The following is an 18,748-nucleotide window of genomic DNA, read 5'->3' as shown; positions in this document are numbered from 1 at the left end:
TGCGTACACTTGAACATGGTGTCGAAGTCATCCAAAAAATCTGGATGTGGTGCCCACTGGGATCTTCCTTCCTGTTTCTTGCAGTTTCAGGTTTAATGCATAGTGGGCCAGAAGGCATTATTGACTGTTAGAAATTATTTTTTTGGAATTGTCTGGACTATGTGGGTAGATAGAATGAACTCGATAGTGTTCTTTGGAAAAATATTTTAATGCAGTGCTATTTGATGGGTTTTTAACTTGTATTCATTAACTAGTGTTACTGGATAATGCCTGTGAATAATTAGAATAATTTTGAGCTAACTTTTCTCCTTTTTCTTTTTTTCTCCTCCTTTCATTGCAGGACAAAATGGCAAAAATGGAGGTGAAGACGTCACTTTTAGACAACATGATAGGGGTGGGAGATATGGTTCTTTTAGAGCCACTTAATGAAGATTCGTTCATCAATAACTTGAAAAAGCGCTTTGATCACGATGAAGTATATGTGAGTATATGTTAACAAATAACTTTCTATGAGGAGCTGTGTTGTCATTCTTAAAATATATGTTTGTTTATAAGTATGCACATAGACTGAATGCCTGAACATAACGTATTGTATTAGGGATATTTAAAACCTTACACGTGCTGTGGTCTTGCCCGTACTGCACTGTTTGTATTTGATCTTTTTCATCTAGAATGTTTTTACTTTTTCATCATTGCACAATGTGGTGGACTTCCGATTTTCATAAGAAACAGTTCCAGAACCGATGATGACAGTAACTTTGATACTTGTGTTGTCAGAGGACATCACAGGTATAAATAATTCACTCCCAGGGAAGGCACTTCCAGGACATTAGAACAGATGGATGTAGAAAGTTTATGCTTGTGATATGCTTGCGGTAGCTTCAATGTTGCCTGCTGTCTTTGATTTGCCAAAAAAAGTTATGTTCATTAGAATGGTTGGATTTTAAACTAGAAACAGTGAGCTTGGATATATGTGGAAGTGATCAAAATGTTCAGGCGTATTCATTTCTGAATGAGGATTGATAGGAGAGGTGTTGTGAACTGATATTTGAAACAGGATGGGAATGAAGAGGCAAATTGAGATTGCAGTGAAGCTTTTCGTTTCCTGCTTCATCCCTCTTTAGTCCGTTTTTGTTAAGGTGTGCAGAGTATTGTATCTGTTGTACTGCTGAGGCTGTTTGAACTTTGTGATTTGTAGGGACTTTCCAAGGCTGCTGGTGAAAGATATAAGTCTTTTAAGAGTAAAGCTGAAATATTGAAGCCAAAGCATAGCTATGATCTGCAAGCAATTGTGTCTGCAGCTTATTACAAATCAAATAATGTGTTCTGTACTTAATTATAACTTGGCTCCCCCCCAGCTTTTAATTTTTGGTGTGACTATATTTTTCCTTCTTGCTAAGCATTTGAACCTTCATGGTTTCATTATACTTCTTCCTTCCCATCCTCCCATATGGGAGGATCAGTGTTATTTTTGTTTGCTTCTTCTGTCCCTTAGTTATAGTCTGTTGCTTTTGTACCTCTGCTATTCTTTGCCTGCTGCATCTTTTTCCTGGAGTCATTTTCCTACTCAACCATGCCTGTTCCCTTTTCTGTAGGCATAAACTTGGCAATACAGTGTTGCACCTATCTGCTATTGGATCACCTTCACTTGCTTGCTCCTAAAGTCTGGACTGACAATTTAAATTAACCAGAAAATTAAAGTAAGATGAGGATTCTCTGTATCCATTAAAACCTTGTTGGAGAAGAAACCAAAATCATATGTATTTATAGAAAGACTTCCACAATGCTCAAAAGAAAAATCTTCCTGATACCTTTGAGAGTTACATCGCCAAAAATTTGTGTCTTAAATTTTCCTTGTTTTCTGAAGACGCAGAATGCTCCCTCTTGATAACCCTTGGATGTTGATACAAGCAGGTAGATGTCAGACTCCTCTTTGCTGCTCTTCACCCAGCTCTGGCAAGTCCCTCATTCCCAACAGCTGCCGTGGCTGCCTCTGGCGGGATTCTGAGGTTTTTTTCAGTCAGCGGCTTGTATGATTAACCTGTTTCACATCAGTTTTGGGGTTAACTCAGTATTCCTAATACCTGCAGTAAAAGCAGGTGATGCTGAATCATCTCATTAAAATTTAGCTCATAAAAATATGAAGGAGAAGGAAAGGGAACTGTTTGCCTAGAGACTGAAGAAGATGGTACTGCCAGTTTTGGGTCATATTTGAAAGTTTTATTTAAAGCATTAAGGATAGAAACCTGTTCTGTGAGGGTACCCTGGACTATGGAGTTTCTTAAGAAGGATTGCCAAAAGTCATATGGGAATGGAATTGTCAGGATTTTTTTTTCACGTAAACTACTATGGATTGCAAAGGATTTAATTACGTGTTTCTACTTCATTTAGACTGGAGAGCTTTTGCTTGAAAGGAATCAGTTTGAATGGCAAATGGGCAATGTGTTTTATTTTTATCTGCTATTACATGCTAGCTGACAAGCGTGTTCAAACATACGGTTCTTTGAGACGGTGACAGAGAAACATGTATTTCCGTGTTTCTGATTCGTCTGGGCCTGGCACTGATGTGCAAGGTAATTAACAGTATTATGTGCTTTGGCAGGTAATACAAGGTGTTGCTTTTCTCTAGCAATGTAGGATCCTTTGCCTTGCAGATGGGAAACCCTTATACTTAAACATGCTCTCTTGAGAAGTGTGAACTGCTGCCAAAACCAAAATATATTTTTGTTGGTGTGTTTTTGGTGTGCGTGTGTGTGTTTTGGTATTTTTTCCCCTGAGTCATTCCTTTGTAGTTTGTTGTACTATCAGTTACCCTTTTTATCTCCAGGTTTGTTTGATCATGTGATTTTTAAATTTATTTATTTTATTTTATTTTTTAAGGTCTTACAAGTACTGTTTGTGAATATACACTATGAAGGCAAAATGTTGCAGATCTTTGCAAGTATCAAAACATTCACTACATCCATGGTGGAAAGAATAGATGTTTCTGCCTGTGCCACATGCTGCTACCAAGTATACAAGTTAGTTTGTGGTGCTGCGTGGTTTTATTTACCAAATCACTTGAGGAATATTATCTCCTTTCTCGGTTGAGTTCTGCTGCCCTGCGAATTTCATGCCACTGTTACGTATTTTAGAAAACTTTTCAAACGGTAACAGTTGGAATGGTGCTCATGGTAACAACCACACATTAATTTTCAAGTGAAAATTCTTCTCTCCCTTCTTCTTCTTGCCACCCACTCTCTTCTCCCCAAACCTCACTCATGAAAACTACACTTTGCATTTCTGTTTTTAGACTCCAATGGGCACAACGAAGCCTTTGTTACATCTGGAAGTAATGTTTGTTTTACCACGTAAAATCCATAGTTTGCATGCTATCCTGGGGAAGCCAAATTGGGCTATTAAAGAGCTGCCGTTGGTGCTTAACAAAGACTCGGGATTTCTTCAGTTCTAACAAGTTGAGCTCTCGGGATCCTTTCACGGGCGGCAGGAATGGATTTGTCCTTTTGTGGCTCAGTCATGGGGTTAAGGTCACCCCTCATGTCAGTGCTTCATTGTGGGCATTACCAGAAGTGGTGTCCAAGTTTTTAAAAAAAAAAAACAACTACGTCAAACTGAAGCCATATGAAGGGATCGAAATGTTTCTACAGCAGTAAACCAGGGCTTACTCAGAATCAGCTTCTAAGCAGTTTTCTGCAGGCTGATAGCTGTGTCTGTGCTATGTTTGTTCATTTTAAAACAGAGTTACAGTTACAACCTTCAAAAGGGTTTGTTGTGAGACCTGTAACATGAATAGCTTTGAAGATGCTGTAAAGTTGGCCAGATGTTGCATAATGGTGTTGGCCGGTCTTGGTAGGTAAACGTGAGAGTCAGGTCAAGCCGTCGGTGCATGGTGCCACATCTCTCCCCATAGCCAAAGGTGACCAGATAAATGGGCTCATTCTACTGGAAGAGAACACAATTTTTGTCTTTTGTAGTCTTTTTGCCAGTAGTTAACGTTTGACGCTGAATGTTTGATATTGGAGATCCTAGCGCCAGCTCCATGTATCCCTTTGAAATTCCAGATCTGGTCTGTAAGAGACACAGTGCGAATTTTGGGGTTGTCCTGCGCAGGGACAGGAGTTGGACTCGATAACCCTTGTGGGTCCCTTCCAACTCAGGACATACTGTGATCCTATGATAAGAGCTCTCCTTGCCAAAACCATTCAAATGTGGATCCCCTGACGGTTCTCTTGGACCATCCTGGGCATGGTCACTTTAAGCCCTTCAAGAAAATTATCTGAATTTCATACTGTGGCACAAACAGGGCAATAAGAACACTCCTAAGAGTCAGAGAACAGGCTACAGCTTGATTGTTCAATTTTATATGTATTTGAGGGAAAGTTTAATGGACTTGGGTATTAGGTTGCGTACCAGAGCGCAAAACTGGAGGCTGTGCCATAAAAATAAGTGTGAAGGCTGGTGGAGCTGGAGGTTGGCCAAATATTCTACTCAAGTCCATCGGATTCTGCAGTAATCTTGTGCTGAGTGGCTTTGGGTGGAAGGGCTCGTTGGGTAACACGTATGTGTTAATTGGAAATGGGAATCTTGGAGTTAAGTCATGTCTGGAAATGTCTGGGGTATGTCTGACCAAGAAAAACCTCATTAAAAAGCTGTAGTTGTTGGGGTTTTTTTGGTTTTTGGGGTTTTTTTTTTGCAATGCTTAAACTTTTCATTGGTAGAATTCGCATTGCTTTTTTGCAAAAGTTGTTTTCTGTAAATATCAGTAACGAAAGCCTGTGAGAGTTTTTCTTTAACTTTAGAAAGTAAAATGTTGCTCATAGACAATGTAGTTAGCAAGTAGAAAAAAACCCTACAATGTTGATTATTTGAAGGTTCCAGGGAGCAGTTTGTGCGGTTGAAATGTGTGACCCAGAGACCGCATGGAAAACTTCAAACGCATTCATAAAATTCGGTTTATATGTCACTGATGAATTTCGACTCATTCTGTTGAACTCTCTCCCTGAACTTTTTATTTTGATTTTCTTTTTTAAGTTGGCTGAAACTTGCTCAGCCTATCCAGCTCAGCAATTATTTTTCCTTTGTATTTTTGGGATGCTGACAAATGGGAGGGGGGCATCTGTCTATATGTGAGTTTACAGTGACTCACGAATGGTAGAGATTCAGGCTAAATTGTATATATGTATCGGTCTGAAAATTATTTTTGGGCTTGGCTTGTTGTTTTGTGAGGAGTCTGGAGGGGGGCGGTGCTGTGGAGGCCTTTAGGAGCAAGATCCAGCTTTATTCTGCTGCCCTGCACATTTTTCCCTGCAGTTATGTTGTTTCTTGAAGTCTTCCCAAATTTGCAGAGGTCAGTGTTTTGTTCCTCACAACAAAAATGCTTCTTTGCTTTTTGTTCTTTACAACAAAACAGAATCTTTCTGATGTCAGCGTTTAATTTGTATTTTCTGCGTGTGGAGTTTGTGGGCTGCTTTGGGCAGGAGCAGCCTTATGGTGCTGAACACATGTTGTTTTATCACTGAAACATGAAATATTTGGCATTCCAGGGTAATAATTCGCTGTTAGCTGTTTGAGGTAACATCCTTGTGGCTATTGTGGTGTGGTCGTTTCACAGACAGAGCTGCTTCCTCCGGGTCTCTATTGTTTTAATATTTTAGGGGTAGCCTAAAACTTGACTTTACTCCGCTATGTCTGCCTGTATAATTGATTCACCCCCTTTTCAGCTACCTTACAGTATTTAGGAGTTTACTGAATTGCTGTGAAGCGCAGTGGCTTTGTTCCAGCTGCGCTTGTACCTGGTATTCCAGATGCTATGTTTGGAAAGAGAGGGTGGAGGACAGAATTATGTGAACGAGACTGATTGTCATGGTCTGTATTGGCCTTGTGCGACCGTCCCTCCACGTCATTCTGTTGCTGTTTTGAAGAACAGAATTTTCATAGAACCATTTAGGTGGGAAAAGGCCCTCAAGATCATAGAGTCCAACCATAACCTAACTGGAGCACTAAACCATGTCCTTAGGAACCTTGTCTGTGCAACTTGTAAACCCCTCCGGGGATGGTGACTCCACCACTGCCCTGGGCAGCCTGTTCCAATGCCCGACAACCCTTTCTGGGGAGAAAGTTTTCCTCATATCCAATCTGAACCTCGTTTTTTTGGTATTGGGAAATGTAAATGCAGCTTGCTGGGAAAAATCTTTGTTGTAATATGATCGAGTGATTGGTGAAGTTCAGTTTTATTCTCAGTTTCACTGCCTTCTGATGCCAGCAGTGTTTGCTGGCGTTTATCCCGCCAGTCCAGGCTGGACTTTCCTTGTGGAGCTGGAGGAGCGGCAGGTTGTGGTGGCCGAGCCCTTTCTGAAGGGCAGGATGGTTTGAGAGCCGGAGCCGTGGCCACCCGTCCACCCGTGGTGGGACCCCAGGGGACACGAGTTCCCTCTGATCTCCTCCTCTTCCTCCCTTGGGAGATGCCTGCGTTGGTTTGAGTGATTTTTTTTCCCAGCAGTGCCTCAACAGTTTCCCTCTTTGAGGTAAGCGACTGAGTTGTAGTAATAATATTGTTGCAGCTGCCGCAGGCTGGGACCTTGGAGCCTTCTGCTCCTCCGGCAGATAGGAAGAAGGGCTTGTGTCTGCCCAAGGCACATCTTTTCCCGTGATCGCTTGTCATCTAAGTAGCAGCGTTCTGCCTCCCTGTAAATCTTGGTTTGCTTGTTATCTAGATAGAAATCCTGTTGGTCCTGTGGCCCTTCGCATCAGCCCGCTCTGGTAAAACAAACTCTACCCCTGACTCTGGGCAAGATGTAAAGATTTTTGCAGCCAGCAGGTTGTTTGCTTTTTACCTTCAAGTGTTTTGTGGGAGGAGAGTTACGTATCTCAAGGCAGTGCTTTGTGTCTTTTCCTTTTTGTACGGCTTTTTTTGAGGCACTTCGTTGTAGGGCCGTATGCAATATCTGCGTAAAAGGAGTAAGAATACATAAATAAGGATCACAGAAAATTTTATGTGTATTGTGAGCTGTGTGTAGATGTGAGATGTGAGATTTTGAGCAGAGAGAGGAGGTGATGTAGGAAATGCCTCCTGTAGGGTTCCAGGGACTGTTGCAGTCTTGACTCTGCCTTAAAATACTATATATTTCTTCCTTAAGGTGATAATGACATTTTGGGCATTTTCTAGTGGTTTCAGTGCATGTTTTATGAAATAAAATACCAAAAGGAAGATTAATGAAACGTTGGCAAATAACAGAAATAGAATCAAAAGCATCCAAATACTGTAAAAACATGGTTTTCACTGTGAGGAACATAGGTTAGCCTTGGCTGCAGAGTGGCAGGAGCCATCCCCTCACCACATTTTATTCATACAGAAATAATGAAACATTGTGGACTGAGCGCTCTCGCTAATGGTTTCACCAATAGTTTCTTGGCGCAGACACTGTCCAGCCTCCAGCTACTGTTTGCTTACGAAAACAAGTCTTTATCTTCTGAAAAGTGAGCAAGCACTGACGTTCTGGGGTATTTAAATGCTGTCTTTAAAATTTTTGGGATCTGTTTTGGGTTGAGTTCCTCATCGCTTACTTTACAGGTTTTGTCTGTAATTGTGTCTTGTGTAGGAATTCTGTTTGTTTGTGTAAAAACACCCCAGTATAGTCAGAGAGGCGGATGGCCGAGATGATTAATCTGCTTTGTTAATAACAACATTAGAGTCTGTCATAATGATCGCGAGGTTAGCAGCAATATTTGCTGAGCATCAGAGAGATTTTTGGGGCTCGGATCTTGGTTTAGATTGTGGTTGTGCTACGATTAAGGGCTTGATCCTGATTCCTTTTATTTGTTTTTATTTCCCCCTTCCCAATTCCAGGAATTCATTCACTGCCCTTCTATGTAGTTTCCTTTCCAGTCTTTCCTGTCCCATCCAGGTTTTACAAGGCTGCCTATCATGATTAGTAACTGCATTAAGCACATAGAATAGCTTACCAGGATTGTTTGTTTTCTGTTACAACATACAGACTTTGTCCACTACATTTCTGGGGCTCAAACGCTGTGTTTGGGATGGTGGTCTTGAGCAAGGGAATTTTAATAATCACGAGGAATAGGCTATGTTTGTTCAGAAATCCAGTATTATATGTCTTCCCTCATACAAACAAAATTAGAAAGACCTCCATCCAAACTACAGGGAAAAACAGTATCAAGGAGAGAGTTCTCTCTATATATCTAGGGAGAGAAATACTATGTATGAGAGACTGGTTTGTATTTTCAGTTTACTGCAGACTAGCTTTTGGAAAAGTTAATTTTTAGCAGCAGTTTCCCTTCCAGCAAGTGTGGGGGGGAGGGTGTGGAAACAGGCTTTCTTATCTGCAGCAACTCACAGATTGTTCCAACCTCTTTAGAGCTGATCAAGAACTTTGGAGAGATGCTGTGTTTGCTGGGAAATACTAATGAGAGGAGCCAAAGCACAGAGTATTTATTTTGCTCATTAAGGATTAGTGCCATGGGATGCTGTGCAAGTCCAGCCCTTACTGGGTATAGGAATATCCAGGCGGAAGGTCCTGTTTGAGGAAACTTTGTTAGTTCCCATTCTTCCCACTTGATCATCGCTCTTTGGGGTTTGGGGTTGTATTGTGCCGGCATCATTGCTTGTAGGTGGTACCCGGAGGTTCTGCTCACGCTCCCAGCTCTCCGGAGCCCAGCGTTGGCTCAATGCAAAGCTCAGCTGCATGGCTTGGATCGCAGGTAGAGTTTATTTTGTGCGTGCTGTCATGAAACAGCACGCACAAACCCCAGGATGAAATCCTAGTTTGTTTGTTTTGTGTTTTTCAAGTGCCCAGCCTATCCCTCCCCACCAAACGACACAAACACCTACATTGCTACACACAGTAATACAATAAATGAAGTCCCCAGAAACAGTCATGATCCACGGTGGGTTTGCTTTTGATCTTGATGTAGCTTTTTTCCTTATTCTTTTCAAACAGAGCATCTTGCAACTTTGCAAGTGTTTCCAACCTGAAAAAACACAATGGACCAGAAGGAGAGTGCATTTAGCTATTTTATTGTGGCCAGCCACAATGAAAAGCAAATTTAAGCACACAGCACGATTGTTCAAATAATAGGCGATATTTTAGTAAGGCAGTGATCTTGTTGCTAATGTTTATTAAAATGAGAAAATTCATTGTGGAGGAACATGGCAGTGTTAAATTTGCAGGTTCTCTTTGAGTTTAAGACAGTTCAGAAAACAGAACATATAAGTACAGGCTTCCTCTGCATCGGCCGTCGCCTTGGCCTTGGCTGTTCTGAGCATGCAGGGGCACATATGCTTAAGAGCTGGCAAGATCCAGAACCGCAGTGGTTCACGCAAATGCAAATGAAAGCGAGTATTATATTAGAAATGTTATTTTGCATATGTCACATAAAAACAAAAACCACACAAAAATCCCCACAAAACCAAAGAGCAGCACCCCCACCCCCATCCTCCCCGAAGAAAAAAGTGCTGCCGGCCGATCCTTGGTTCTGGATTTGTTCCGATAAAATCTAGTCACGCTTCTCTTTGATCTTACGTCAGTGTCTCTCATTTCAATCAATTGTTATAGTGGTGTGATCTTAAACTCTTCAAAGTCATAGGAACTCAGTACATTAGAGCATAATCTATGCTAAAGAAATGTGCTTTATGCACATCTGGAGTATTAACATTGGTCCATATAAATGGAAGAATCAGTATCCACACTAGCAATCGTATTTTACTAGAATTTCTTTGTTTCCTATTTCTGTGCTCCAACATTCAAAGAGTAAGTCAATAGAGGACCCTTACTGAGCCCTGGCCGTTTAGCACACTTGCAGTTGGGCGTTTTACCGCTGGACTGATGTGTGTGCAGCAGCAATTTTTCTAGGCTGTTACACGCTACCACGGGTAAGAAGGTGCGAGTTTGTTTTCAACAGAGCTGCCGAAAGTGATGTATGCTTGCAGCAAATCTTTGTAGAGGCTTAATAATTTTAAACTCAACAGAAGGTTGTTTTGCAGAGGATGCTTTCACCGTAGTGCCTGTGCCTCCTGGGTGCAGAGGTGTCCGGGGAACTTTTGCCGGGCTCTCTGTAAGGTTTGTGCAGCCTTTCAGCTGAAAAGGTCCCCAGGCCTTTCAGGCAGTTCGCCAGTTTCTAGCAGTAGCTTTTCCCCAACCCTTGGCCGCCTGTAGGCTTCTCCTGAGCAATGGGAACCTTGTGTCATCTTGCTATTTTGGGCCTCTTCTTAAGGCAGTTTTAAGGTTAGAAAGGCACAGAAGCCCTCACAGTAGCAGTAATGTCTTGCCCCAAGCAGTTACGTTGGCTTTCAGCCCTAGGGGGAGAAAATGAGGCATCAAGGTCTCTTGGATGTTGCATCTCTTAACAGTACTTGGAGCTTTTCCAGTTGCACTGGTATTTAGAATTTTCTTCCTACTCAGAGTCTTAACCCCTTTACTGGACAAGAACGAGTTGTCTGTGTCATTTTGGTGGAGCATGCAGAATGTGGTGTTGTTTGACGTGATAGAAATTTGAATACTGTTTTCCACAGGTGAAATATTAGCCCATTGCAGCGTTGCCATGCTACATGACAGATGCACCGATAAACGATGAGTTGAGAGTCCTTTTGGTTTGGGTTCTGGACAAACACACCAAGGAGGCAGAATTTGCCTTTGTGAGTTATTGCAATAAAGTGGAAATTTGGAGAAAGGAGCATTATCAAGAGTCTATAGTTAGCGAAACTCAAGGAGACAGCAGATCTTGTCCAAACTCGTGTAACAGATCCATGTCAAAGCCAAGAACGAAATCGGATCTCCTGACTGCCTCCTATGTGTTCATCTTCATGAGGCTGTTCCTCTGGGGTTTCATTTTTTTTCCCTAAAACAGGAAAAATGAAGGGTCTCTGTAGTCCCTGGGGTGCCACGGTAGAGTCTCCCGCTACTCTTTGGCATTCTGCTTTCAGCACTGGAATGTTTCTGTGCTTCTTGCATGCTCAAGGATTTAAGCCATTTATTTTGTTTGTTTATAATAGAGTTCTGGTGGGAAGGCAGATGTTATGTGGGAAAGCTATTTTCTGGATCTGTTTATCCCCGTTATGTGGAATCTCACAGACCACCAGTAGCAAGTAGCTATTAGGCATCAGCATTGAGATACTGGCATTTTTAGAAGAGGAAATATCTTAGTTCTTATAAGCAGCTTTGCAGCAAAACCAGCGATTTCTTGGCATGCCTTGGCTTAGTGTTTAAAGTGGACATGAGTATGTCTTTGTTTCTATATAGTCATTTGGCCTTTTGAAATATTGATATTTTAGGAAACGGTCTGTATTTGTTCATGTTTGACAATAAACAGCTGACTTGAATTCCCAGAATACATCATCTAAGCAATACTTAGCTACAGGGAGATGGTTCTGAATAAATCTCATTTGAATGCTTGTGTTCAAAATTAAAGATCAAGGTTTTCACTTTCACTTGTCTTTGCCTTGCATCTCAGGATACTTCAAGGAATTTAGCAGTTCTATGCTGTTATGATAAGCAGAAGAGCTGAAAAGGACAAGCCTTTGAGTTCCAAAGAATTCCTGTTTCAACATAAAATCTTCAAGATCTGACCCTCATCTCTTCTGCTGATGCTTTCCAGCACTGATTTCGCAACAGGCTGAATTCACAAATTCTTAAGATGTAGGAGGAAACAAGTTAACATATTAATGCTTCATTAGGAAATAGTCCTAACTGGGGTATCCGTGCACTTGTAGAAGACTAGAAAGCTTCCTACTCTTGGGTGTCTTTTATTCTTGCCAAGAATCTGTAGGCTTGCAAATTGCCAAAGCTGCATGCATTGAGAGCGCAAAGTAAACACTGTAGAAAGGCAATTTTTGCATTTTCTTGTTGTTCAGCCAAAGAGATTAGACATAGATGGAAAACACTTTCCTCCTTTGGGGGAGGATGACCACAAAACTAGAACAATTTTTTAATTATTATTATTTGAAGGAAATATATATAAGCACACACACTGTGCCGTGTGTTTGAAAAAAGCAAAAATCTTAATTATTTGGGGTATATGGGGGGGGGAATGTTTTGCAGAAGGTTCCTGGCCAGTTCCGAAGGAGAGGAGAGAGTATGTGTTGTTTAGAAATGGTGAGTCGTAAGGCCAATTAGTCAAGTATCACATTTCATCGCAGCAGTTGTATGACAAATTGTCAGCAGTGGCTGTTCCTGTTTCATCGGGTGGGTAGTAAATGCTACAAGGATGAACTACGAGGGTCTCTGGAAGTCTCATGCTACTTGTTTTATCACTGCAGTTTAGTTCAACTCAGTTTTAAATGGGACAGAAGATGCCGTCCGAGTTCATGGCTTACCTGTGCATGTGTGTGCTGTGGAAAATGGGAAGTGGTGCTCTTCTGGCTTTCTGCTTAAGACCAGATTTGGTTAGCATTTAGCAGAAAATTTCTTAGACATGCAAGTTAGATAGGGAAGGGTTGCAGCAATTAGTATTTTTAATTAGTGGCAGCAGCTCTGGAGGTAATTCTGTGCTCTTCTTAGAGAGAAACTCGGGCTCCTGGTTCCTCTGTTCCCGGTTAAAAATGCATATTACGTGCTGCTCTGTGAGAAAAGCTGTGGAGAAATCCAAATAGTGACTGCGAGGTGCTAAGGTATCACTGCAAAGAAGCTGCTTAAAACCATAGATTTATGTTAAAAACCATTGTGAGGTGGTTTTTTTCCCCTCTTTTCTCTGTAGTTACTATCAAATGTAATCCAAATAACAGGAACCTGTGGCTTTTGTGTACTGCCTTTACACCACCCAGGAAGTCCCTGCTTATTGGAAAATGGTGTTTTACCAGGTGTTATTTATTTATTTCATGGTTGTGGAAAGAGATACCAAACACGTGGGGATTAATTAGGCTTTGATGAGTAACTTGCAGATAGAGTGGAATGGGGTTTTGGCATTTTTTGCCACTGGGGTGTGTTTGAATGCAGCTCTGGCAGTTGGAGGGAGGCACAGAGAGCTGTGGGGCTTAACAAAGGTGGATTAATTGTGTTGCGTGCCAACGTGGTAATTAATCATGGCGTATAGTATCGGTCTTCATTCAGCTCGGGAGTGAACGGGACCTAATGGAGTAAAACAATACATTACTCCCGCTTTCCAGGGGTAATGGTGAGTATGTGTAGAATCTGGAATTAAAATTATCTTCAGTGCCCAAGGCTCTGTAGAGACGGCACGAAGCTCCTGCAGCTCCAGCTTTGCCTTCACGTGGTTTTGTGCGAGTGCCCAAGGGCTGCAGAAAAGCTCATGTGATGTTTGCCACACAGATGGAGTCGATTCTTCGTGATGTGTGTCCTTGTCCCTTTCCCAACTGAATGAGTCACAGAAATATGGTACGGTTGTGCTTTCCTTTAAAAAAAGGTTCATAAGAGGCTTTCAGTTATGCAGAAATTGCTATTTGGTACCCAACAGTGATTGTTAAGAGAGAGCTAAAAGGTGTTTCAGAGTCTAGGTACTTATCTATTCGTCGCTACAATTAGGCTTTTTGTTTGGTTTTGTGTAAGTATTAAACGAGAGAATTATATATAAGAAGCTAAAGTCTGTTAAAAAGAAAAATCCATAACGATTTTTTTGTTTTTCTTTGACAGACATACATTGGCAGTGTGGTGATATCAATAAACCCCTACAGACCTCTACCCATTTATACTCCAGAGAAAGTGGAAGAATACAGAAACCGAAACTTTTATGAACTCAGTCCTCACATGTAAGTACACTGAAGAAGTTTTAGTTTTCATTCTGTCCCAAAACAGATGGCACCAGCTGTCTCTGTCATCAAAAAGTCTGTGCTGGTTAAAGCAAACAAAAATCACACCGCTACTCCCCAAAATGAGTTTTTATTAGTTCATCCTTATTTTAAAGAGAAGTCAAGATGAAGTTACTCTTTCTACTTCATGTATTTAGATCCTGATATGTGCATTTCGGAACATTTTCCTGTAATTGTTGGCAGTAGCCTTTATTGCTGCATTGTGAAGTAAGTAGTCTGTTTTAGCGGAAATGTGTTTCTTTCAGAGTCCAGATTGCCTTGTGAAAGCCTCTAGCTGTTCAAAATATTTGAGTCATGTAGTGTTACATAGGAAGCTCTTAATTTCTCTTTGCACAATGCCAAAAATGAGAAAACCCTCATGATGAATGCAGAAATATATTGGATATGTCTGAATGGTATCTGTAGGGGAAAAAAAGCTTGGTCTCCTCTCCTCTGTGCTGGGTGGCAATGAGCCCATTCTAAGAGGGCAGACAGAGTGCCGTAAATACATAATGCAAATTTTAAGGCTAAAATATGTACCATATATGCAGACATATAATATTGCAAAATATTATTTGCATATGATGTAAATTTCAAGTCTAAATTTTAGTGGTGTGTTTGTTTATTTAAACTTTTAGGTTAAAAGGAAATTATATTTGGAAACAGTTCCGGAGGTTACTTTGTTGTGATTCATTTTTTCGCCTTCACTCTTCATCAGTAACTTTTGCAGATGCATTGGCTGAAATGCAGACAGTCGATTAATCAGATCGAATAAGCTTCTGGTTGTTCTTGGCCCTCTTGGGTCTGAACTCTGGCTATGTCCAGGTTTTCTTTCTGCACAGTTTTGTTTAGCAAGCACAGCTGCTTGCTAAATTAACAAAGTTGCTAAAAGAACTTTCTGCTCTGCTAACTTTGTTCAGCTGCATAAAACTTACTGTTGTCATATGATGGAGGATTTTTAAAAGTAAAATCTGGGAGTTACAATTTGTCTCGCGTTATGGAAGTCAGTACTATGTACTTGGCTGCATGTTGAATCAAGTTGAATCAAGTATGAGGTAGTTTTCCGGGATAGAAATGCTCAACAGTCAGTCTGGTATGTATTACGAGAGTCTTAACTTGGCAGAAAAATGTTTCATAAACATCACTGATCACTAAAGACAATCATTGTGTAGTCAGGCTGCATCTCAGAGCGAGAACTTCTGGAGTCCAAACACTAGAAATTCACTTTAAAAGCAGTAGTTTGAAGTGAGAAAATGTTGAATTTTAATTTATGTCAGGAGATCTCGATCGCATGATGGTAATAGATATTCCTGGCAAGTTTGGATAGAGTGCCGAGTCGTGAAAAGTGTAAGACTAATTTGTCTTGGATAGATGTGATCTCTCCACAAATTTTCTTTATTTGGTATTGTTTCTGCATGAAAATTTTGTTGTCTGAGACCTGCTAAGTAGACAACATATCTTTAAAAATACAGGATTATGAAATAATCTTTGTTATAGTTTCTTTTATGGATACAGTGTTTTCAAACTGTAGAAATACAAAATGATCTTACTTTGTGATGACCTTGCTTCCCTTCCCACCTGTCCACAGATGCTTATGAGAACTGCAGAATCAAGAGAGTCACTCTTGTCTCTGCTAAAAATTGGTGAACTTCTCACCATCTTTAAAAGATGCTTTTGAAATATTGCAGATGTCTAAAATACAAGCCAAGAACTGGGTTTGGGTCAGAGCTGGCATCATCCAGCCTTGGAGCTTGTGGCTAATTCTAGGGTTGACGGATGTTGGGAGGCTGCTGTTAAACGCAGGGTTCAGACATATCTGGGCAGGGAGATACTCTTCCACAGACACCTTGCAATCAAGGTTTGGGTTTTTTTTAATTTTATTTTTTTAGCTGCTCAGGAACTTTAATGAAGAGATGTTATGAGGCAAATTGCAATTAGTGGTATTGCTTCTGACACGGGGGTTAAAAAAACACCATGTTGATTTGCGGAGATGTACATACTTATTTTTCTTTGATGTGTAAATCTCCATCGAGTCACGGCCTCTGCGGAGGAGCTAATTGTGGGTAAGCCCACTGTGCCATTTGAGTGTGCTTTGGGAAAAGGGGATTGGTTCCTATTGCGTAATCCCGAGCAAAGCAAAACTCTTGACTGTTTATAAGGACGCTAATGCATATGACCTACAAAGTGTGTCTAGAAATAAAATTATATATAGTGTATTTCTTATTTCAGCATCTCCTTTGTGCAAATAATCAGTCTAATTTTGTTGCTAGTGCTAGCTAGGAAAATGCAAACAAGGGGGTTTAGTCTCTGCCAAATTTACTCTTCTAAAACATAATGCTCAAAGCCTCTGTGAAGAGAGATTTTTCAAAATTAGGCATGTGTAAAAGCGGCACCCTCTCTGTAGGCAGGGATGTGCTCTTTGATTATTTAGACAAATAAAAAGCACAACCATCAGCATCGGGCATAAATTGGGCACAAGATAATTGGCGTAACCTGCAGAGTGTCACCGACTGAATCAGCGTCCTGCACAAAAATGCTGGACTTTGGGAAAAGGAAAAGCCATTGTATGTGTCGTCTTGGGCACGAGTTGAAGCCAGAGACCAGCAACAGGGCACCAAAGCCCAAACCGTACAATTTTTGCAAGCCCTCGTCGGGTCTTTGCAGGAGTAAGCAGAGGACTTGAAAAGACAATTAGAACAAGAAAAAAAAACAAACAAACCATTTACGATCAGCTCTTAAAGACCAACTTATAGGCACAAGCTGCAGTGGCTCTTTGCCTGCTGGAAGGGGGCCTGTATATCCCTCCAAAGAGCTGGATGAGGCGAGATGGAGGATGGAAATGCCTCCTCCCTCTCTCTGTCCCCTGGTGAAAACCGAGTACCAACACGAGCATGGTGAATACGAATCTTCTCAAATTATCACCGAGGAGGTTCCGCACTCTGCAACTGAATTAGTCAAACTAAAAAAGGATTTTAGTTGTTCACCAAAAGAGTCTGAGATGGAATACATTTGGAGTGTGTCATTGTCTGAGGGGATCAGATATTATTAAGTGAATAGGAAGCCAAGGGCTCCTGGGGGCCAGGAGTGTTCCTGACCACCGGTGACCACCGTGTGCCCTGGTCCCTCACCCAAAGAGCGGCCTACGGGGCTGGAGGCCTCAACCCTTTGGAAAGGGGGGATCCCCTCGCCATTGTGGGGATGGTCGACCAATTAGTGGAGAACATACAGAGGGCAGCTTGTCTGCAAATGATGTGCACCCGGGAGCTTAAATTTAAACAAGAATCTCCAGTGATGATGCCGGTTGACCCAGAATGAATGACACCCCTCATATGCGGCCTCCTGGACTCCCTAAAAGCTTTTGGCATTCAGCTGCAAGGAAAAATACAGGTGATGTCCCAGAGCAAAAGGGCTGTCGCTGCATTAGAGGGAATAGTGACCCCCAATCACAGATCTCCTGAAAAGAAAGTTTGCACTTGAGGAGAGGTGTCCCAGGAGTTAGTTCATTATGGCCAAAAGTATGGCTCGGTGCCCTCTGTTGAAGGTGACTCTAAAGCTATCAGATGAACAGAGTGGCACCCCCCTTTTAAAACAAAACTCCTATGGAATAACAGCAGTAGGGGGCACCCGAAACATGGGGATCCCCAGGCCCCAAGGGGGAACCGCTATGCCCTCCGGAAGAAGGGTATTTTACAGTGGATCCCTTGGGAGGTGATGGATGGGTTACCCACTCACTCCCAGTCTGGAAAGGTTCGTGAAAGGCTGGGCCAGAATACTGGCGGATTGGAAAAAAACACAATCCAAGGTGGACCTTAGGAGCGTGAAAGAAAATGGAGGGATAAAAGCTACACTGGACCCCAGCAGGGGCTCTCGAGCAACTACTGTGGGGTGTTCCCAGGGCTCTGGCTATGTGCGGGAGCTCCTGGGAGACGAGGAATCTAAATCACATTTTGGTTATTTTCCAGTAGTTTTGTACAACCTCCTGTCTGTGCTTGAGGTACGTGCAAGTGCTTCAGCGGGATTGATTTTGGTGTGGGGAGGCTGTGCTTGAGAATGCCAACTGTACCAGTAAAAGAGCAGCCTTGGTGAGCACATGAAAAAAGAAGGAAAGAGAGAGAGAGAATTATATAATGACATGCAGGAAATCCATACCTAGAGAATTTTTTCCATATAGGGCCATTGAAGGGAAGATATGGGAGTGAAAAATCTCTTCATGTGTTTTCTTAGCCCTGGTCGGACAGAAGAGGGGAGCGAACACCCAGTCACCTGCGTGTCCTCAGGAGCGTCTGCCAGGGTGACTGATGCTCACGGTGACGCTAGTTAATACTTAACTGTAGGGTTTGGGCAGGGTTGCTTTTTTTTTTTTTTTTTTTTTTTTCAGATGATCTTTGGAAACTGGAGTAAAGCCATGGACACATTTTGAATGGGCAGCCAAACTGAATTTCTGGCAGAAAGTTTCTGGTCAGATGATTTTTGGATAGCGTTATACCTGATAAAATTTGATTGAAGAGATTTTATTTTAATTGTTTGTTCCTATCTTAATACACCACTGTTGTTGTGGCACCATGCAATAAAGTGTTACTATTCTAGGTCTCCTGCAATGCTTGTTTTGCATAGTCTGTGGCTTCTTGCATAGCTGTAATAGGAAATTTACCAAGCTTTTAAATTTTTTTTCCAATGTTTTGTTAATCTTGCTGGTTTTGTCTTTATCTGCAAGGCAAGATCGAACTTGTCTCTGACCTGGCAGGGCAGACTATGACATTTCAGCGTTCAGTGCTTGATTTGTGCAGTCCTTACGCTTCTGTTCTGCTCGTTTAATTGATGTAATTACTCTTTCACTTGACGTAATTACTGTTTTGCTTACCTTGTGGCTAAGTTAGACATGAGAGAGGACCAAGCTGTCTATCCTGCTAAATTACCTTGACTTCTACCAGTGCCAAAGGCAGCTGCTGGCATCTTTAAACCAAAGGTGGTAGGAAATAAATAGCTTTTTGT

General features: G+C 41.6%; 1 protein-coding gene across 4 annotated transcripts in view; it reads left to right on the top strand.

Moving 5' to 3' along the window:
- Nucleotides 1–18,748, top strand: part of MYO1B (myosin IB) — a 111,423-nt gene that overhangs the window by 18,937 nt on the left and 73,738 nt on the right. For all 4 annotated transcript variants that reach the window (XM_065637656.1, XM_065637659.1, XM_065637658.1 and 1 more), the window contains exons 2-3: nt 341–481; nt 13,602–13,717. In XM_065637656.1, the coding sequence (XP_065493728.1) occupies nt 341–481; nt 13,602–13,717 (257 nt within the window). The remainder of the gene's footprint in view (nt 1–340; nt 482–13,601; nt 13,718–18,748) is intronic.

This window comes from Caloenas nicobarica, chromosome 6 (genome assembly GCF_036013445.1).
Source record: "Caloenas nicobarica isolate bCalNic1 chromosome 6, bCalNic1.hap1, whole genome shotgun sequence".
Lineage (NCBI taxonomy): Eukaryota > Metazoa > Chordata > Aves > Columbiformes > Columbidae > Caloenas > Caloenas nicobarica.
The sequence above is the reverse complement of the archived record's forward strand: the minus strand, read 5'-3'. Positions and strand labels throughout refer to the sequence as shown.